General features: G+C 45.4%; 2 protein-coding genes across 6 annotated transcripts in view; one reads left to right on the forward strand and one right to left on the reverse strand.

The window, feature by feature from the left end:
* The first annotated feature begins 875 nt into the window (after positions 1-875).
* lima1a (LIM domain and actin binding 1a) lies at positions 876-14679 on the forward strand. 3 transcript variants are annotated; one of them, XM_020459245.2, is made up of 11 exons: positions 876-1196; positions 2757-2913; positions 3931-3976; positions 5593-5955; positions 10860-10929; positions 11493-11587; positions 12092-12160; positions 12248-12299; positions 12470-12540; positions 12645-12778; positions 12980-14679. In XM_020459245.2, the coding sequence occupies exons 2-11, from the start codon at positions 2792-2794 to the stop codon at positions 14097-14099; spliced, it is 2142 nt and encodes a 713-aa protein (XP_020314834.1). In that variant the 5' UTR covers positions 876-1196; positions 2757-2791; the 3' UTR covers positions 14100-14679. The 3 variants fall into 3 exon arrangements, with proteins under 3 accessions (XP_020314834.1, XP_020314836.1, XP_031659781.1); XM_020459247.2 differs by having other exon boundaries at positions 12473-12540; XM_031803921.1 differs by lacking the exon at positions 876-1196 and having other exon boundaries at positions 3931-4974.
* Positions 14680-16121: 1442 nt separating this feature from the next.
* The window catches only part of spryd3 (SPRY domain containing 3), a 97246-nt gene continuing 93031 nt past the window's right edge, over positions 16122-20336 (reverse strand). For all 3 annotated transcript variants that reach the window (XM_031803922.1, XM_020459276.2, XM_020459275.2), the window contains one exon: positions 16122-19261. In XM_031803922.1, the coding sequence (XP_031659782.1) occupies positions 19127-19261 (135 nt within the window). In that variant the 3' untranslated portion in view covers positions 16122-19126. The remainder of the gene's footprint in view (positions 19262-20336) is intronic.

Below are 20336 nucleotides of genomic sequence, written 5' to 3' on the forward strand. Positions count from 1 at the left end.
CCTCCCATGCATAACCCTACTTTTAAAGACTAAGACTAAGACTAAGACTAAATCATATAAAACTCAATAGAAATGTTTTTATCAAACCGAAACTGAATAAAAACGAGTAAATCAAGTCTGAAAAATAAATTTTACTAAATTGAATTCCAAATCAAAATGTAAAAACGAATAGAAATAAAAACGAATAGAAAATCCAAAAATGGTATTAACTTTGCTCCAAAGACATACAGACCACCCAAAGTGAAGACAGAGTGATTCATCCTGAATCTGATCCACACTGGGTTTTTAGCTGTTACACAACTTTGTATTCTCAAAATACTGTATGCCATAGACATAGTTATGTGTCAGGTTACGTTCAATTCTATGGACACAGAGCCCTTCCCTACACACGCAGGGAAATCATGTGGTTTGGATTAGACTGTAGTGATGTGTCACTGATGTAGACTAGACCCTGGTGCCACACCAATCTGAAGCTTAGCAGTCCTGTTTAACCACATGGTAAATTAGATGGCACAATAACAGTGTCTTAAACATCTTAGACTAGGTACAACAAGGTATAGAGGATTGTTTTGGTATGGGTTAATTGAGACAGAATGGCCCGGAATACAGATAAACATACAGACCTTTTAAGGAATTGAAGAGGGATGATAACATGGGTTTGATATAGTGATAAGAAGTAAGTCTAGTCTTTTGATCACACACACACACACACACACACACACACACACACACACACACACACACACACACACACACACACACAGTGGAGTTTGTCTGGATTGTGAATGACTCACATCCTCTCAGCCTTTGACCTCATGAGAAGGGAGGTAGAGTTTGCTTCACTTCCAGGAATTGAGTGGGATGCTTCCTCATGTGTCATACTGTAAGGAGGTGTAGTCTATACTGTATGTACCCACCTTTTTTTGCTTTCAGATTCACTCTGGGGAACACAGTGGTTTGGATGGGAAGGGCAGCTTGTACTGTACCTGCCAGGTGGAAGTAAATGCTGCTATGTTATTGGTTGGAAAGAGTCTCATGGTGTTGATTTGCCCACTCCCATTTTCCTAAGCACACATACTTCCATGAGCACAGCACACAGCAGTGCCAGACAGCAAAGTGTTACTGAGGAGAAGGAAAAGAGGGAGGTTGAAACAAGCATCAAGAAATAAGAGAGGAGTGATAAGAAAAACTTGAAGGTATGTAACATGCCTGAGCTTTCTATGGGGGTAGAGGTGATGATTAAAAAAACATGTTTTGTGTCGAAAGGCTTATCCTAGTACTTAGACATCTTTCTGGAAATACTGATTTGAAAGTTAAGTTGGATGCCTAATTTGGCATCCAACTTGGTATTTTGCTCTCTGTGCTCAAGTAATTTCCTATTAGTTAAATATTTGATTGTAGTTAGTCATATGCTGCTGGCAATTTCCAAAATGTGTTGTCTGAGGTGATATTTTGATTTGATGTGTGTGGTGTTTGATCAGTGGGCAAAGAAATAGAGAAGTGTTAAAGGTCCAATGCAGCCGTTTTTATCTAAATATCAAATAATTTATGGGTAATAATTAAGTACCTTACTGTGATTATTTTAAATTAAAATGGTCTAAAAGAAACAAATAACGTATTAGCAAATAATTTGTCTAGGACTGTCTAGTGGTTTGAGTGGGAGGGGAAAACTGAAAACTAGCTGTTATTGGCAGAGAGGTTTGAAACTTTCTTTCTTATTGGTCTATTAACTAATTTACTGCCTGGTGATGTCACCAGGTAGGCCAAAACTCCATCCCACCAAAACAGGCTGAAATTTCAGGGTCTCTTTTCAAACAGCTCGTACACTAAAAGGGCATTAATTATAATTTTCACCATATTATTCCAACTTCAGAGTTTGGAAATATACTGTATATAAAACACAGGAAACCATAATTTTTTTGACTACATTGGGCCTTTAAGGCTTGCCTATATTCCAGAGCAGCATATTTGGATTAATGCCAACCTGCTAAATGGGGACTTCACTATTATTGTTATTCATAATAACAGTGGTGTATCTGCCGTTGGTGGATGTGTGCAAGGTGTCTCATTACCAAGGAAAAGTATAGTCTAGGTCTACCTGTCCTGTCTTACCATATCTGTTAAAAAAGGACATCTAAACCAATAGGCTAGTTTGACAGTACAGTACGTTAGCTCGGAACCCCAGAGGCTATTTCCTAACTAGAATCCTCAACATCCTCCACATTGGCTAATTGTTTTTTGTACTGTGAACCATTTGTAATTCTGAAATGACAGTTGAAATGAACGTGCATACTGTAGAACAGTAAGGCTGAGAGTGAATGCATGTAATCTGCTTGCCCTGGTTTCCAGACAGAAAGTCTGTGTGACGTCCCAGGAAACAAGTGGACACTTCACTGTCTCTGTATGACACTGAGAAAGATGACCAGGCAAGGCCTGTGTATGCAGTGAGTAGTAGCTTGGGGTCTTCAAGTTCATGAGTTCAGTGACTCAATGAGAGGCCTGAGTTGAATGAGTAGCTGCTGTGTGCTGGCTAGTGCCTTACTCCTTGCTGATTTATTCATCCACAGGAACCATGTGTCATTTTACACAATAGTGGCCTACTGTCGCTCACTGCAGACTACTCATACCATAGACCTATGGCTTACACACACCATATGCTGAGATAGAGGAGTATGATTGTCTAGGGTAGAATCTTATTTTTGTTCCGTTATTTGTGAGGTAAATGTAATATACTATATATTTTACTTCCTATTCAGCCAGCTAGAGCAGTCTTTTCCTGAGAACAACCGAGATGACCGTTGCTCCGTTCAGTCGCAGACAGTGGGCCTCCCAGTCCCTCAGAGTCACAGCTGCGGAATTGTCCATAGTTGGCACCAGAGGAAAGAACAATGCCATCGCTGAGCGCTTCTCGAAGTAAGTGGGGTACAGTAGTATTAAATCTATTTATAAATAACTCAAGATAGTTCATATGTGTCGTTTACAGTGGGAGCAAATTACGGATAGTGGGCAGAATAAACAAGAAGTCGGACCAAGCCATGCGCGAGCGAGATCCTATCCGCGCGTTGTAGTATGTATTTGCATATTTCTGTTAGGGTACGCCTCCTTTCTGAAATGTGCGCAAACTCAATTGAACCTTGCACTCCTTCTAAACAACGCAATTTAACCCCCAAAAACGTTGGCAAAGCGTCAAGTCTATAAAACGTAGGCCACCGTGTTCGTAACAGATTCTAGTTTTGGGAAAAGAAAACAAAAAAAAAAAAGAGCATAATTTCGGCCCAGTTTCACCTAGTTCCATTCTCTCCCACTACCCGGGACCGGACTTCCTCTCACTACCATTATGCTTCAGCTTTGTAGCCCCAGTCACGTGTCTGGGTTACCCCTTCGGTCTGTGGTCCTATCGCTCTCATTCACCTTAACTGTTACTCACTTTCTCTTCTTGCTTCACATGTACAGACACCCAGTTGTATCTATTGCTCTCACTCTCTTCCTATACCCTCATACTTGTTCCAAGGTAGAAATGCAAATACTCACTTCAGTGTTAAGTTTATCTTTCCCTCTCCTACTGACCACTGATAGCTTTTCCCATCCCAGTCCGTTCTGCTGCTTGGAACCATAGCATTAGATCACACACTTCCTCCCACTCTCTGTCATCTCCGTGTCTGCTGGATCAGTACAAGATAAGACAATTACACCAGCAATATTTTGAAACTGGATTTAATAGTGCCAGTCTGCTTGTGCTATCATGCCAACTCATTGTCATGGAGTAGGCAAGAGCACAAACAGATCTGGGACCAGGCTAGAGTTTTACCAGTTTGTCTAGCCAAATGTGGAAACAGCACTGGCTAAGCCATGATACAGCCAGACATTTCTGAGATCCAATTGATCCGTTATGCAACCCTATCCTCACAACCCCCTCCATCCTCTTCCAAGGTACCAACTGGCTGCAGAGGAAGCCAACCTGGAGAGGAAGAAAGCCGTAAGTACCCAGTCAAGGTTGAAGAGACTAATATCTAACAAAGCTAGAGATATTGGGATGAACCTATTTCTCTCTCAGGCCTAAACACGCACAGCCATGCCTGTCCACATATTGCACTTGGAGGATACACTAGTAAAGCTTTAATCCGTCTTCAGAGACGTTATCTACCTTCAGATTAAACCTCCGTTGCTCCCAGTACCTCGCATCACTTCCTCGCTTCTGTTACAGACCTGATCAATTAACACTGGGTGGTCACGCACTTCACAGGCATGAAGGACTACAATGTAATGCCAGATCCCACCTGGGCAATACAGACACACTTCCTGGAGGTCTGTTGGCTGGGCCCGGGAATGTCACCTGAGGGGATATAAACAGACAGCAGGGAATTTAGTTATTTTCATTAAGCTTTTTCAATCCCAGGTATGTGTCTGAGTCTGGAATAAGTCGACTGTCAGCTGTTGTATTGTATTGTGAGCAAGGCTTTCAAGGCATTTAGCGGGATTTTTTGTTGTTGTTGCTGCTACAATTATGTACATTGTCACTGTTAGCAGGAGAACTTAACATAAGAAAATCTGTCAGTCTTCACAGTTTGTGTGTGGGTGTGTGTGTGTGTGTGGGGGGGAGGGGGGGGGGCATGCTGCTGGTCTCTATCCTCAAATGGTTCATTTCTCCAAAAATGACAATTTCCTGCTCTCTCGTTTTTGGGATTTTCCCCTTCTTTCAATTGACCTTTTCGGTTTTTTTTTCTCTCTCTTACTCATCCTCTTTCTTTTCTTTATCTCTTTCTATGTTCCCCCCTCTCTCTTCCACTGTTACTCTATTTCTCTCCCTCCTTCCCTCTCTGTGTTTCTCTCACACTCTCTCCTGGCATAGAGGGGTGGGCAAGCTAGCTCCTTCATGCAGATCTTTTCTCAAAGCTCACATCTGGGAGAGCTTTTATCATTTCCACCCAACAGACACAGCGCCAACCGGATCTCCAGGTTACCGGGCTTTCCAAGGTTTTTACTATTTTTCTTTGACAAAAGGAGACAGACGGTAGTGAAAGGAAAACTATGAATTGTTAAGGTCCTTATTTCTCATTCATTTAAATGGCTGTGAAACTTGTAGCTCCCCTTATCTTACTGTTCTGGTTGTCTAAACAGAGGACAATGCGTCCGTTGTTTACTTGAAAGTAAGCATTGAAGCTTGTGTTAAAAACCCCTTCGAGTTCTCGTCATATGGTCCTAGTCATTTGATGAGCATGAGAAACTGTGTCGTCATAACCAGGTTGGGTTAACCAGGGAGAGGTCTGGTAGGAAGATGCTACTCAGGTTGAATGCTAACGGTAGCTGTATTAGTAGCTATGGAAGAAATCGGAGACCGACTCGTCTCCTGAAACAATTGATGTGGGTGTAACACTGGTACCTGATCTGTACCCCCCCCCCCCCCCGATCCTGTAATTACTACCGCATATCATTCCACAGCGTTTCTCTTTTACACGACACAAAACAAAAAAACTAATCCTGGTCTCTTAAGTATCTAAGTTATGGATTCAGCCAGTTGGGATGCTTCTGGACTGTGTCAGTGATTATGATCCGTTAGTCAGACAGACTGTCGGTCTTTACCCCCTCCTCCAGGCTGCGGAGCCGTCGCCACAGACTTTCCGCAGTTGCAACCTGAGTGTGTTGAAGAAGCTTTGGGAGCAGCCTGTCCAGTCAGCCACACCTTGTGCCACGCTACCCCACACTCGCCGCTTACTCCCCTCAGATCCTAACGCCAAGCACCAGACCCAGGCACCTCTCTCACCAGACCCCAACACCAGTCCCACAGCCGTAGAGGACCAGGCAGGACCAGGTATGGAGAGGAGACAGCAGCAGAGAGACCGAGAGAGGCAGGAGGGAGGAGCAGCAGGAGTGCCTTGCATCCCCAGTGAGAAGCCCGACATACCCCTCAACAACCTCAAGATGATGTTCGAGAAAGGAGAGAACCTTCAGAACAAAGTAAGTCCAAACTTACCGATTTACAAGCTACACGCCCCTAAATATTTTAATAGGATATATGTCATTTTCCTGCCATTTTCCACCACATAAATGATAAGAAATGAGAATGGCTAAACAGGAACAAAGCTGATGAACTACTGCAAAATGCATTGTTTGTTTAATCTTTTATTTTTATCAAAGTCGTTTGTTTCTTCAAATCTGTGGTTTCCACATGTATTTTGGAGAAACACTTGTATATTGTTTAAGTATTAGAAGTCTAGTGTGGTCATGTTGATCAGGTGTTGTGAGGCCTTCTACTCTGTGACAGTGACTTAAAAATGTGCCTTTCTTTCAAAAAGAAGGACATTTCTAAGTGACCCCAAACTTTTGAACAGTAGTGTACATGCATACATACTAACATACATACAGTGCATTCGGAAAGTATTCAGACCCCTTGACTTTTTCCACAGTTTGCTACATTACAGCCTTATTCTAAAATGGATTAAATCAAAGTAAAATCTCAATCTACACACAATACCCCATAATAACAAAGTGTAAACAGGTTTTCAGAAATGCATGCACGTTTTTATATAAAACTGAAAAACCTTATTTACATAAGTATTCAGACCCTTTGCAACAAGACTCGATATTGAGCTCAGGTGCATCCTGTTTCCAATGATCCTCCTGATGTTTCTACAAGATCTGGGGAAGGGTACCAACACATTTCTGCAGCATCGAACTCTTTGGCCTGAGTGCCAAGCGTTACATCTTGAGCAAACCTGCCACCTTCCCTACGTTGAAGCATGGTGGTGGCAGCATCATGCTGTGGATAACGTCTTTCAGCAGCAGGGACTGGGAGACTAGTCAGGATTGAGGGAAAGATGAATGGAGCAAAGTACAGAGAGATCCTTGATTTAAAAAAAACTCCTCCAGAGCACTCAGGACCTCAGACTGGGGGTGAAGGTTTACCTTCCAACAGGATAACGACCCTAAGAACACAGCCAAGACAATGCAGGTGTGGCTTCGGGACAAGTCTCTGAATGTCCTTGAGCCGCCCAGCCAGAGCCCGGACTTGAACCCGATAAACATTTCTGGAGAGACCTGAAAATAGTTGTGCGTCAACGCTCCCCATCCAATCTGACAGAGCTTGAGAGGATCTGCAGAGAAGAATGGAAGAAACTCCCCAAATACAGGTGTGCCAAGCTTGTAGCGTCATACCCAAGAAGACTTGAGGCGGTAATCGCTGCCAAAGGTGCTTCAACAAAGTACTGAGTAAAGGGTCTGAATACTTATGTAAATTATATTTACACCTCTCCACTAATTGGAGTAAACTAAGGGAAAACAACAATTAGGCTTCTGCTTCCAGTTTATACATACTATATAGATTTTACGGACATACCTAGTTGAATAAACAATGTATTTTACAATAGTTATCTTTTGTTTTTAATCCCATCCTTCAGCTCCACTAAACCCCTCCCATCTGTCTCTGAACACCATCCAGTTTGGATTTCTGTTTGCCATATATTTTTCAACTGTGCTGTGATTCACAAAAGTTCCAAACATTTCTATTCTCATAGTCTCTACAGATTGCAAACCAGCGATAAACACCTTTGCTAAAAGTATTATATTATTGATCGATTGACTAGGACTTGTCAAATCACCCGGCAGAGACCGTGACATAGATGTGTTTGCTAAGGAAAGGCCCTGTGAAGCAGCCCTATGAATTGTAGAGTTTTGAAAGATGTTTTTTTCTAAAGATGTAGCAGACAACAGGTCTGGTGTGTCGTCAATGTTCCTGTTCCAGAAGTAAAGAATGTTGTGCTGTGTGTTCTCCAGGGGTCAGAGCCCTCCTGGGGTTAGTCATGCTGCCAGTCACATGCATCGCTCTGAGTGTTCTCATCTCACAGTACATTCCTACAGATGGGCTAGATATAAACATGCCCTTAGGCAGATAGGACGGTAGGATGGGGGTTTCAAAACAAACTGTCCTCCTCCTCACACTCACTTTGGAGGTTAACAGCCATTTTGATAATAGAAAAGTGGATAAACTCGTTTTAGAAGCAAAGGATCCTTTTTATTCTAGGCTAATAGTCTATATCTTGTTTATTTTCCCTGGCTTGTATGACATATTAGGCGTTGGAAATGAAAGGCCAGACTTGATGGTTGATCAAGATTCAGACCTTCATATTCTTTTACTAAAGCTAGTTTACTAGTCGGTTTTTGAACATGGCCTGGACACCAGATCAGAGGATTGTTTTGTAGCGGCTTAATAAGTTGCCACGCCACACCCCAGCTGGTTGACCCTTCCTTCCTTCCTTAAGCACATTAGCAGCTTTCTCTCTCCCAGCTGAAAGCCAGGAAGTGACCTGGGCTCTCCCCACACACCCCCACACCCTGGCCTCGACCCACACCTCCACGTCCAGCCCTGACTGGCTCCCTGCTCCTTGGCCTGTAGGCCTAGCCCCTCTCCCCGCTTCTCTTCCAGGGGCGGTGATGTCATGGGGCGGTGATGTCATGGGGCAGGCATTGCACGTGACTGCAGTAGAAATGAGCAAACTGAGCCTCCTCAGATAGCTCTTCCTCCCCGGGTCCTCTCTGATTTATCAAAGAAAAGGCCTTCTCTCCCCCTCCTCTCCCTGGAGGAGACGGTCATGAGGGAGAGGCACTTAATTGACCCAACGTCACCCCCCCCCCTCTGTAGCCCCCCCACTCCCCTCCATATGCCCCCATGAAGGCCTCCCCTCCCCTCTGCTCCTCTCTCTCTGTGTGACTGTGACGAGACAGAAAGGAAGGAGGCACCAGTCCAGTCGTGGTCCCTGCTCTGCACTGTCAGGCAGCCCAGTCCAGTGGAGCCACAGTCTAATGAACACAATTGAGTTAGCTGCTGTTGATGTTCCAAACTCCGCCAGGACAGGTATGAGTGCTCCAGCGTAACAGTCTTCTCCTCTCCTCAACTCGTGCTTTGGTCTGCTTCTCCCTGTAGCTCCTTGCGTTGCTTTGCGAGAGGTAAATATGTCTTTGTTTCATTTTCTTTGTTTGGTCTCAAACCCCTCGACCTCGGACCTCCTTGAGCTCACTTTTCATCCTTGCGGCTCTGAAACATAAAGCGGAGACTATCTGGGGTTTGCTTTCATTGCTTGTTGTTGGATTAGTATGTTTGTATTAGGTTATGGCGCATTATGCTGTGAATTGAATCTTTTGATGGGAGGGCTAGCATATACACAGACTACACTATGGTTGATGAAAGTACTGATCTGTCAGTGAATAGGGCTTTTTAAGGACTTTGTTTTTTTCAATGGTGGTTTTGTGCTATATGTAGCCTAGCCTACAACTCACTGATTTGAATTGGCCTTGTTTCTTGTTATTGTTCTGGGGCCTAGGCAGCCAGCCGGCAGGCGGTAGGCTGTAGGGAGGAGCCTCAGTCTGTCTCCGGGGGTTTTAATTGTCAGTGGGATTAGTGTCAGAGCTCTTTGTCTGGGCCGCTGATCAGTTCCTCCCTATCGAAGCTCAGCTGCCTTCTGGCTGTTTGTTTGTTTACATCCTCCGCCTGCTCCCCCATATTGTTGAGGCACCACCCGTGACCACCGTCTGGAGAGGGGTTGAGAGGAGAGGGATCAGGCTGAAGAGTGGTCACGCTTGGGAAGGGGCCTCCGGCTGCGTTAGAGAGAGGTCTCTCGGCCTGGGGTCCGTCTGGGCCAGCTGGGGTCTGGCTTCCTCTGCCTGGAGTCTAGAGCCTAGATTAATCCACTCTGGAGGATGGAACAGCACATATCACCCCCTTCTGCGAATGCAAGTCTAAAATCCAGACGGCCACGAATGCACAACTCTATATAGACTTTTCCCCCGGAACAGCACTGCTCTGTCTCGTCCTTGTATTTCAGGATTTTATCCACCCTTTGCCTCCCCATCTCTCTCGGTCTGTCTGTGTATTATAAGGTTGTGCCTGGCGCAGTCCCAGCCGACCAGGGCTTTGTGGCACCCTGCTGCTCCTCTAATCTCTGATACCGATCACACCCGTGGCTTACAGACACAAGCGGTACAGACGGATAGGAGGCAGGAGACCGGGCGCGTTCCAAATGGCACCCTATTCCCTACAAACGAGCACTACTTTTGACCAGAGCCCTCTTTGCCCTGGTCAAAAGTAGTGCCCTATATTATAGGCAATACGTCAACATTTGGGGCTCAACCATAGGCTGTTCTGGCATTGAAGCCAGGTGAAGCCAGGCTTAACTTGAGTCTCTGCTATTACAGGTGTGCCAAGAACAGCATGTCTTCTCCTCTCGGCTTTTACCACTGACCCTTTGGTTCTACGAAATCCCTCTCTCACCGATGGCCTGATCACTGAAACGAGAGTTGAAAAGTAGGCAGCCACTCGGTCTCGTCTTAGAATGCGCTGTGCTGTGTGTCAGGCAGGAGGGTGACTGGTGAGTCTCCTGGCAGGTGCTGGTGTTGACTGGGGATGTGGGACTGTGGACAGGAAGACAGACTGGGGTGTCCGTCTCGCCTTTTCTCCCTAAGGTTCTAGCTCACAAGGGGATTAGAGTAGAGGAGGGCTGGGCTGAGCACGAGAGGCAGACAGCTGGGACGGAGGCTGGACAACAAGCCAGGCTGATACTGTAGCTGACTCCCTGACAGGCTGCCACACCACCTCCTCGCCTCTCTCACCTATTTCCTTCTCATCTCTCCGCACCACTCTTCTCACTGTCAGAGCACTGGGCTCAGAGCTGTCTGATGGATGGCCCTGGTTCTCCCCTGCCTTAAATTTAGTTTCAGCGACGTGAGCATCATATGGTTCTGTATGCAAAGCACGAGGCAAGTGCTGCTGGCCTTATTCCGTATGTTCAGAGCCTGCTCAATCTACAATGTAAAGGCTACCCTAATGGAATATACCGTCCTGATAGCGTGGCTTGGTTCTGTGTTTCCAGGTGTCCAGAGAGCCGGTGAGGATTGGAGGGACCGGAGGCATCACTGACAACATGGATCAGCTACTTGGAGGTACTATTACGCTGACAGAGCGCTCTCTCGCTCGCTCACTCACTCACGAGTTAAAAGCAAATGTACTGTTCTCCACGAGGATGTACATATTGTTTCACTGGGCTAGAGAGGCATACAGACAGACTAAGCATACGTAAGTTGTCCAGACTACCTCTTTCCTGTAAATGAACTGGGTCAGTGACTGTAGATGGCGCCATCCTAAAGTGCCGTGATCAGCAGAATGTCTGATTACAGGAAGAATGATAGTTACGGGAAGAGGGCTTTTCCCTTCTATTCCCCCTGTGACCCTGTGTTCCTGTCGCAGCCTGACGAACACCATGGGCATATCCCAAATAGCATACTATTCCCTATATAGTGCACTGCTGTTGACCAAAGCCCATAGGTTCTGGTATAATTTATTTTTTAAAGAGTACACTATATAGGGAATAGGGTGCCACTTGGGACGCATCCCATGACCCAGACAGTCTGCATTGTGCTGAATGGATCACCTGTACTGTCGTCTCCATAGCTTATGAGAGGTGTGTGTGTGTGTAACCTGTGCTTCTCTCTGACGGGTCTCCTAGATTCAGGGAGCATAGAGTCCATGCCCCTGAGGGACAGGATGGCCATGTACCAGGCTGCTGTGTCTAAAACAGAGGTGTTATCCTCCTCAGTCAGCGTGAGTACCTTTCCTTTACTCTGCTTCACTGCCTGCCTGCCATGGAAGATCATGTAAGAAGTCCATGGTTCTTAAACCTGACGGAACTTGACTAGCCTCGTAAGGTATAACGATCCTGAAGTCGTGCGAGCTTACATTCTGTTCGAGAAACGAGAGCGCAGCGGTGGTCTTGGATCAGGCTGGAACTTGACCCCAAAGTGAGAACTTAAGGCCCATCCCAGCCAGAAGCTGTCAGTTACGGGTTACTTTTATTTTATTTATTCATTTAACCAGGCAAATCAGTTAACAAATTCTTATTTACAATGACGGCCTACCCCGGCCTAACTCTAAAGACGTTGGGCCAATTGTGCGCCGCCCTATGGGACTCCCAATCACATGATTGATACAACCTGGAATCAAACCAGGGTCTGTAGTGACGCCTCTAGCACAGAGATGCAGTGCCTTAGACCGCTGCGCCACTTATCCCAACTCTAAAACACGTCCCTGTTTTTCTCTCTCTGGCAGAGTGATCAGCTGGACTCTGACCTCTGCAGCAAACAGAAGGAGAATGTACCCCCAGGCAGTGTGGACACGGTGAGGGATTGTGTTCTCGTGTGTGTGTGTGTGTGTGTGTGTGTGTGAGAAATACCTCTAAATCACCACCTCTCCCTCTCCTCTCAGGGTCCGGACTCAGAGCCCAACAGTAGGAAAGCATCTTCCACAGAGAGCAATGGTAACTGATTTGGTGCTCCACTGCATTTCACCAGATCTACAGTATATTCTTGTCTGTCATTATTTATGTCTCCTCTATAGGTTTCAGCTTGTGAACGTTAGGTCAGTATTTTCACAACAGCTCCCCCTGGTGTCCAATGTGTGCCATTACTGATTTTAGTCTCATCACAGCAGGCTCCAGTACCGGCACCTTCTCTGCATCCCCGACTCAGAAGGACCAAGCTCAGCCCAAGACCTCCAGGGTGAATTCAACAGTCCCTTTTCTGTATTTGTCTCAGAGCAATTGCCAAACCAACCATTCACTCTTCCAACGTGCCTTGAATGCCTCTATTTTGTGTGTGTACAGAGCTTCTGCTTGCCTGCACGGGAGAGTTGTGTGTCATGTCAGAAGACAGTCTACCCTTTAGAGCGTCTGGTAGCCAACCAAAAGGTCTACCACAACACCTGTTTCAGATGCTCCCACTGCAACACCAAACTCAGGTGAGGGGATAGGATGGGACAGACACCATGCAGCAAGGAATTGTTTATTTGTTAAAACATCTGTTAATCTCACTATTAGTGGAATTGATATCGTCTTTAGGTCCAGTGTTGTTCCTCTTGAGTTAAGGATCAGGGTTTATGCGGCAAGATTAGAAAAAAATATTTCTCAATATGTTGTCTTTGTCTCCCTCTGCTGGCCAGCCTGGGGACCTACGCCTCTCTGCACAGCCACGTCTACTGCAAGCCTCACTTCTGCCAGCTGTTCAAGGCCAAGGGCAACTACGACGAGGGCTTCGGCCTGCGCCCTCACAAGGAGCTGTGGGAGACCAAAGGAGAGAGTGGGGCTGGGGAGGAATCCAGGACAGAGCTGACTACCAAGGCCACCTCCTTTTCCAAAGACAAGCTGAAGAAGTGCGCCTCTACTGGCACGCTGTTGATCAGCCCAGCAGTAGAGGAGTCTCCACTGGCCAAGGTCAACGTGGTGATGGCCTCCCTGGAGACCCGCGCCCAGAGCTCAGCAGAGAAGGACAAGCCAGTGGAGACACGTCGGCTGAAGATCTCCTGGCCCCCCCGCACTGAAGGAGACGGAGAGGGGGGTAACACTGGGGACAGTCCCACCTCAGACGGGAGCTCCGCTGGGAAACAATCCCGTGCTAAGTGGCCCCCAGAGGATGACTCAGCCTCCTCCGACCAGAGCCCAGAGCCCACCGTACGCTCCACCCTCTGCAGGAGCGCCTCCCTCAAGGAGCGTAGCCGACCCTTCTCATTGGCCATGGCCTCCCATGCTCCCGCTCCTGCTGCCAGTCAGACAGCCAATCCTGAGCCACTGGAGAGGAGAAGCTCATTCGAGGACAGGGAGCCTGAACTGGCCTGTAGCCCTGAGGAACAAGGCATGGAGGACCAGGAACAACCAAACAGCCTGTCACCCGGCTACCACACGCCTTCTGACGACAGCTACGTGGACATCCACGACAGCTCTGAGGACGAGGGGATGGAGGGGAGAGTCGCACGTCTGAAAGACCACCACGAATTACTAGAAGCAGACCATGAACAGGGAGCAAAGAATGACGGGGAGGAAGAGGAAAAGCTGGAGGGAGAAGAAGAAGAGGGAGCAGGAAAAGAGGGGGAAGGGTTACCTTCTCAAAACTGCCAGACTGCCTCGTCAGAGATTGCCGCGCCACCCTCGTCTCTGGAGACTGAGCCGAGGTCCAAGACCACGTCTCAGGATGTGGGCTTCTGGAAGGGCGAGGAGGCTGTGTCTGTAGAGGAGATGATTAAGAGGAACCGCTACTATGAGGAAGATGAGGACGAGGAGGACTGAAAGAGACTGAACTGGTGTTTATCATGCCATGAAAACGATCAGCCATTATCACCACACTGACTGTTAACTTCCTCCCCTCTCTTCATTTCCCTGTTACTAAGGAACAGTGTCTGGCTGCGTTTGGTGCCATGTCAGGTGTTATACTCTGTCTGAGCTCTATTTGTGCCTCTGAACTAATCACCTCAATTGGAGTGATCAAGTCCTCAGAATATCTACATTGTTAGTTTTCCATAATATAGATTTATTGAAGCACAGTCTTATGTTTGTGTATCATTCAACGCTAATTTTAAGATATTCCATGATCTGAAACGACCTATTGTGGGTCATTTATTTCTGTCCATTCTACCTTAGTCTGTATGATGGCACAGTAAAAAACAAACGAATGCTGATGATACCAACTGAACCCAGTGAATGAGACATATGAGTCTGTATTTAGAGAGTCCGATGAATGTTTTTAAGGTGGATTGTTTGATCAGAACCGCAGGAGAGCTCAGCTGAAAGGACAGGATCGGTTTTCACCATATTCATTCTGCTTGTTATCATTGTTTGTATGAATTAAAAAAAGGATGCACACAAAATATTCTGTGACCTCTAGTCTCATTCTAGTTTGGACACTGACTCATTCAAGGGTTTTTCTTTATTTTGACTTCACTACATTGTAGATTAACAGGAGACAAACTATGAAATTACACATATGGAATTATGTAGTAACCCAAAAAGTGTTAAATCAAAATATATTTTATATTTCAGAGTCTTCAAAGTAGCCACCCTTTACCTTGATGACAGCTTTGCACACTCTTGGCCTTCTCTCAACCAGCTTCACTTGGAATGCTATTCCAACAGTCTTGAAGGCGTTCCCACATGCTGAGCACTTGCAGGCTGCTTTTCCTTCACTCTGCGGTCCAACTTATCCCAAACCATCTCAATTGGGTTGAGGTCGAGTGATAGCGGAGGCCAGGTAATGATGCATCCCTCTCCTTTTTGGTCAAATAGCCCTTACATAGCCTGGAGGTGTGTTGCGTCATTGTCCTGTGGAAAAACAAATGATAGTCCCACTAAGCACAGACCAGATGGGATGGTGTATTGCTGCAGAATGCTGTGGTAGCCATGCTGCTTAAGTGTGCATTGAATTCTAAATAAATCAGTGTCAGCAGCAAAGCACCTCCTCCATGCTTCACGTGGGAACCACATGTGCGGAGATCATCCGTTGACCTACTCTGCGTCTCCCTTATCAGACCAAGGACAGATTTCTACCAGTCTAATGTCCATTGCTCGTGTTTCTTGGCCCAAGCAAGTCTCTTCTTCTGATTGGTGTCCTTTAATAGTGGTTTCTTTGCAGAAATTCAACCTTGAAGGCATGATTCACAGTCTCCTCTGAACAGTTGATGTTGAGATGCGTCTGTTACTTGAACTCTGTGAAGCATTTACTTGGGCTGCAATTTGAGGATGGTAACTGATGAACTTAACCTCTACAGCAGAGGTAACTCTGGGTCTTCCATTCCTGTGGCGGTCCTCATGAGAGCCAGTTTCATCATAAGGGCTTGATGGTTTTTGCAACTGCACTTGAAGAAACTGTCATTTCTCTTTGCTTATTTGTTCTGTTTTTGCCATAATATGGACTTGTTTTTTTACCAAATAGGGCTATCTTCTGTATACCACCCCTACCACTCACAACACAACCGATGGGCTCAAATGCATTAAGAAGGAAAGAAATTCCACAAATGAACTTTTATCAAGGCACACCTGTTAATTGAAATGCATTCCAGATGACTGCCTCATGAAGCTGGTTGAGAGAATGCCAAGAGTGGCTACTTTGAAGAACCTCAAATATAAAATATATTTTGATTTGTTTAACAATTATTTGGTTATTACATGATTTTTGCATATGTGTTATTTCATAGTTTTTTAAGTCTTTATTCTTCAATGTAGAAAATAGTAGAAATAAAGAAAACCCCTGGAATGAGTAGGTGTCAACTTTTGACTGGTACTGTATATCAAACAATGAAAGTCAAACAATTGTAGTATGGAAATAACTACCTTTTAATGCATATTAATTAGTAAGACAGCCTTCCTGGAAGTAGGCAAGGTGCTAACATTTACATTGAGATCATGGTTGCCAAATTCTGATAATTTCCCCAAAATTCCCAGGTTTCCCATCAATCCTGTCTGGAAGGTTCAGGAGGGAATATGCAGGAAATCCAGAATCCTCCAACCACGATTTCTGGAAAACCTGACAATTATTGGAAAGTTACAATTTTGCAACCCTAATTGAGATACAAGTACAGCCTTCTTTCTCGTGCTTGTATGTCATCTATGAATAAGCATGTCTATGGTCTTCAAGATGCCTGAACCGTGACTACAGAGGTGCTGCTGTGTGGGATTGTGGCAATATCAAGGGAATGAGGCACATCCAGGTGACAGATAATGTCCCAAATGGCACCTTATTCCCTTTATAGTGCACTACTTTTGACCAGGGACTATAGTGCTCTGGTCGAAAATAGTGCGCTATATAGGGAATACGGTGCCATTTGGGATGTACACAGAAGCATCTCATGGCGAGTTAAATCATACAAATAGAAATGCAATATGACGGATTGATCAGAATCCTTAAACATTTGGCATAGATCGGAACAAGTCTCTTAAACCTTATGAACAAATGACAAGCGCGCCGTCTCTTCCTCTGTATACATTTAGACAGACTCAGTCCCAAATGGCACCCTATGCCCTACATAGCGCAATACTTTTGACCAGTGGGCCCTGGTAAAAAATTAATAAATTGCGCACTATGTAGGGAATAGTGTGCCATTTGGGACAACAAACATACATTCCTCTCAGATTGGCCTGAACAGGATGCTGATCGCACTCTGCTGGTTCTACTGTGTACTACAGACACCACCCGACTCAACCATTTCTAACGTGCTTGTGACAAAAGTATACTGTTGCAGAAGACATTGTCGACATATTGATGATCTCGTGTGCAGTTGATCCATTATCCTCAACCAAAATATGTTCATGAAAAACGAATCGGAACATATAATTAGACAGAAAGAAACCGCTTGTAAATTACACTGGGAGTGGATAGAGGACACTTAAAAAGTGCTTGGGATTTTTAACTAAACCCTCACCACCCATCCCCCCTATTACAAAAAGCCAACAGTCTCTCTCCCATGTCTTCAGTTATAGAATTCCATGTAGAGAGAAATCTACAAAAATATATAGGAGATTATGAATCTATACAGTCAAACATATATGACATAGAATATGTACATACGCTACATGGCCAAAAGTATATGGACACCTGCTCGTCGAACACCTCATTCTAAAATCATTGGCATTAATATGGAGTTGGTCCCCCCTTTGCTGCTGTAACGGCCTCCACTCTTCTGGGAACTTTGCTGAGGGGGCTTGCTTCCATTCAGCCACAAGAGCATTAGTGAGGTCGGGTACTGATGTTGTGCAATTAGGCCTGGCTCGCAGTATGCGTTCCAATTCATCCCAAAGGCGTTCGATGGGATTGAGGTCAGGGCTCTGTGCAGGCCAGTCAAGTTCTTCCACACAGATCTCGACAAACCATTTCTGTATGGACCTTGCTTTGTGCACGGGGGCATTGACATGCTGAAACAGGAAAGGGCCTTCCCTAAACTGTTGCCACAAAGTTGGAAGCAGGCTCGATTGTGTGCTCGATTGTATACACCTGTCAGCAACGGTTCTAGCTGAAATAGTCAAATCCACTCATTTCAATGGCTGTCCATATACTTTTGTCCACATACCATGTCGTGTATATTCACACATTAACATAATTTCCAGTCTTTGATAAGGGGTTACTTGATACTAGGATGCCATCCATTTGATATGGAGAATATCGTTTTTACTCCCACCTAGCCCAGCTCAAGCCTGGTCCCAAATCTGTGTTTGGCATGACAATGATCATAAGAGTTGGCTATAAAGCACTAACAGATCTGGGGCCTATCAAGCTCAGCTCAGCTCCAGGAGGCAGGTTAGTGAGCACTCACAGGAGGGTACTACTCACTCAATCACACACACAATCTACCAGCTTCCCAAATGTCACCCCATTCCCTATATAGTGCATGATTTTTTGTCCAGGGCAAATAGGGCACAAAAGTAGTGCACTATATAAGGGATAGGGTGCCATTTGGGAAGCAACTTCCAGTGCTCACAGGAGAGCACTACTCACTCACTAGTGCCTATAACATGAACTGCCAGCAGGCTCTCGGACTCTGTTGGACATGCATTGCTATGTTTGGGGCCATGACAAATGAAATCAACAAAGTGTGCCAGTAGACCTCATGAGAGACATTTTAGGGGCTCCACTGTTTCAGAGCCCAGGACCAGGCAGGGCTGACTATTTGCTTTGACAGGGGGAAAAAAATGTGGCTTGATGAAAAATGATAAAACAACAAATTGCACAGAATTATCCAACAACTCGGTCTCAGGCTAAGCCTTTAGTTTAGCCACAGTGAATCCTGATGGTAGTGTTGCCACAGTGAATCCTGATGGTATTGTTGCCACAGTCAGTCCTGATGGTAGTTTTAGGAGTCGCTGGCTCGAATACCCGAGACAACAATGTGAGAAAAAAATATATATATGTTCCCTTGAGCAAGGTACTTTACCCTAATTTGCCAAACTACTATTGCTGACGCTGTAAAACAACACATTTCACTGCATCAGTGTATATATACATTTTTGCCACAGTGAGTCCTGATGGTTGTGACTAAGGCTGGGATTCTATTCAAGTTGTGTTACAGGGTAGCATTTTATACGGACCACAATATGCTTTTTAACAGCATTTTCCCAGATGTTTGCAGAGATCAAATAAATGGTAAACGCTCAAGCATAAAATACCTTTAAAAGTCAGTTATAGAACGCCATGGAATGAATCCTTGCCCTAGTTTCACTACGCTGATCCCCAGTAAGGCTTGATGTGGTCACTGGTCAGGCGATGACAGGGTGCAGTGTTCGGTTTCTGGACTCATCGTATCCACTAAGAGGATGCAGGCTGGTCAGGTTCATCCACTGAGGGGGTGCAGGTCTACCTTGACCTTTTCTCCGCTGCTCAGCATCCCCACGGTGGGGTAGAACCCCCCTGGGGGCACCACCACCTCACGGCGACCCATCAGCTTCCCGTTCCGTGTGAAGAACACCTGCCACACAGCCACAGGGGGGCGCCAAAAAGACACAGATTCACCACTGTTTACATTCACATTTGAGTAATTCAGCAGACCCTCTTATCCACAAAGACTTAGGTCAGGATTCAATGAGGGGCATTGTGGACTACAGGCAATGCACCTTTTTAAGGCAATTTCACGGTACTCGCGGAGATTGCTGCGAATGTCGGCTCAAGTGTAAATTGCTTTTAAAAAGTCAAGTTCAATGTGATTGGCTAAAACGTGCCTTTGATTGAATCCCGGCCTTCAACTGAGGTAGGCAAAACCACCACATCATAAATGAAGAACACGTGCATAGCCACAACGGGACGCCCGAATACATTCCCTACAGTTACTGACACTCACTCACTCGCTCAAATCACACATCAAATATGTACCCCATCATTCTAAAAGCAGCTCTTTATATGAAGGCCTGTAGAGTTTCATGTCTTTGATGAATGGTGTTTAAAAAATGGCAGAGCTGCCATTTTGTCAATATCGCTTTTCTCATGTAGCTGTGAAATTACTACACCCTTAGTGACTCCAGTGTGTGTGTGTGTGTGTGTGTGAGAGAGAGAGTGGTGCGGTACATGCAGTGTGGTTCCAGAGTGTTCTGTAATGTCAAAGCAGGCTTTGTTGGTAATGTGTCCCCACTGAATAAATATGAACAAATCCCTGGATTACAGCTTGGCCAATTCTATTCTCACTCTCTAAGGTTGCAACAGCAGCACAGATGGCACCCTATTTTCTACATAGTGCACAACTTTTTTTTTATTAACCAGATCCCTGGTCAAAAGTAGTGCACTATGTGTGGAATAGGGTGCCATCTGGGACACAGCCTACAGTCTTGCTGACCCCTCGTTGCACAATGCAGCAGTGAGACTAGGGCCAAGGCCTGGCAGCCATATGAGACATATGATCTCTGTAAAGAATGCTGCTTCACCATTCCAGCAGCTACAGTCAATCAAAATAACAACAAACAAACCCGATCAAACCACAACGCAGATTCAGTTCATGAATTTACGTCAAAGGATTTGCATGTGAGAAGGTAAGTGACACAAGTGACTGAGTC

The sequence above is a fragment of the Oncorhynchus kisutch genome, linkage group LG24 (genome assembly GCF_002021735.2).
Source record: "Oncorhynchus kisutch isolate 150728-3 linkage group LG24, Okis_V2, whole genome shotgun sequence".
Taxonomy (NCBI): Eukaryota; Metazoa; Chordata; class Actinopteri; order Salmoniformes; family Salmonidae; genus Oncorhynchus; species Oncorhynchus kisutch.

Excerpts from the sequence above, each read along its gene's own strand:
- lima1a (XM_020459245.2), top strand. The coding sequence starts at position 2,792 with ATGACCGTTGCTCCGTTCAGTCGCAGACAGTGGGCCTCCCAGTCCCTC. Across the intron at positions 12,161-12,247 it reads CCCCAGGCAGTGTGGACACG|GGTCCGGACTCAGAGCCCAA; the intron begins GTGAGGGATTGT and ends CTCTCCTCTCAG. Across the intron at positions 12,779-12,979 it reads CACTGCAACACCAAACTCAG|CCTGGGGACCTACGCCTCTC; the intron begins GTGAGGGGATAG and ends TCTGCTGGCCAG.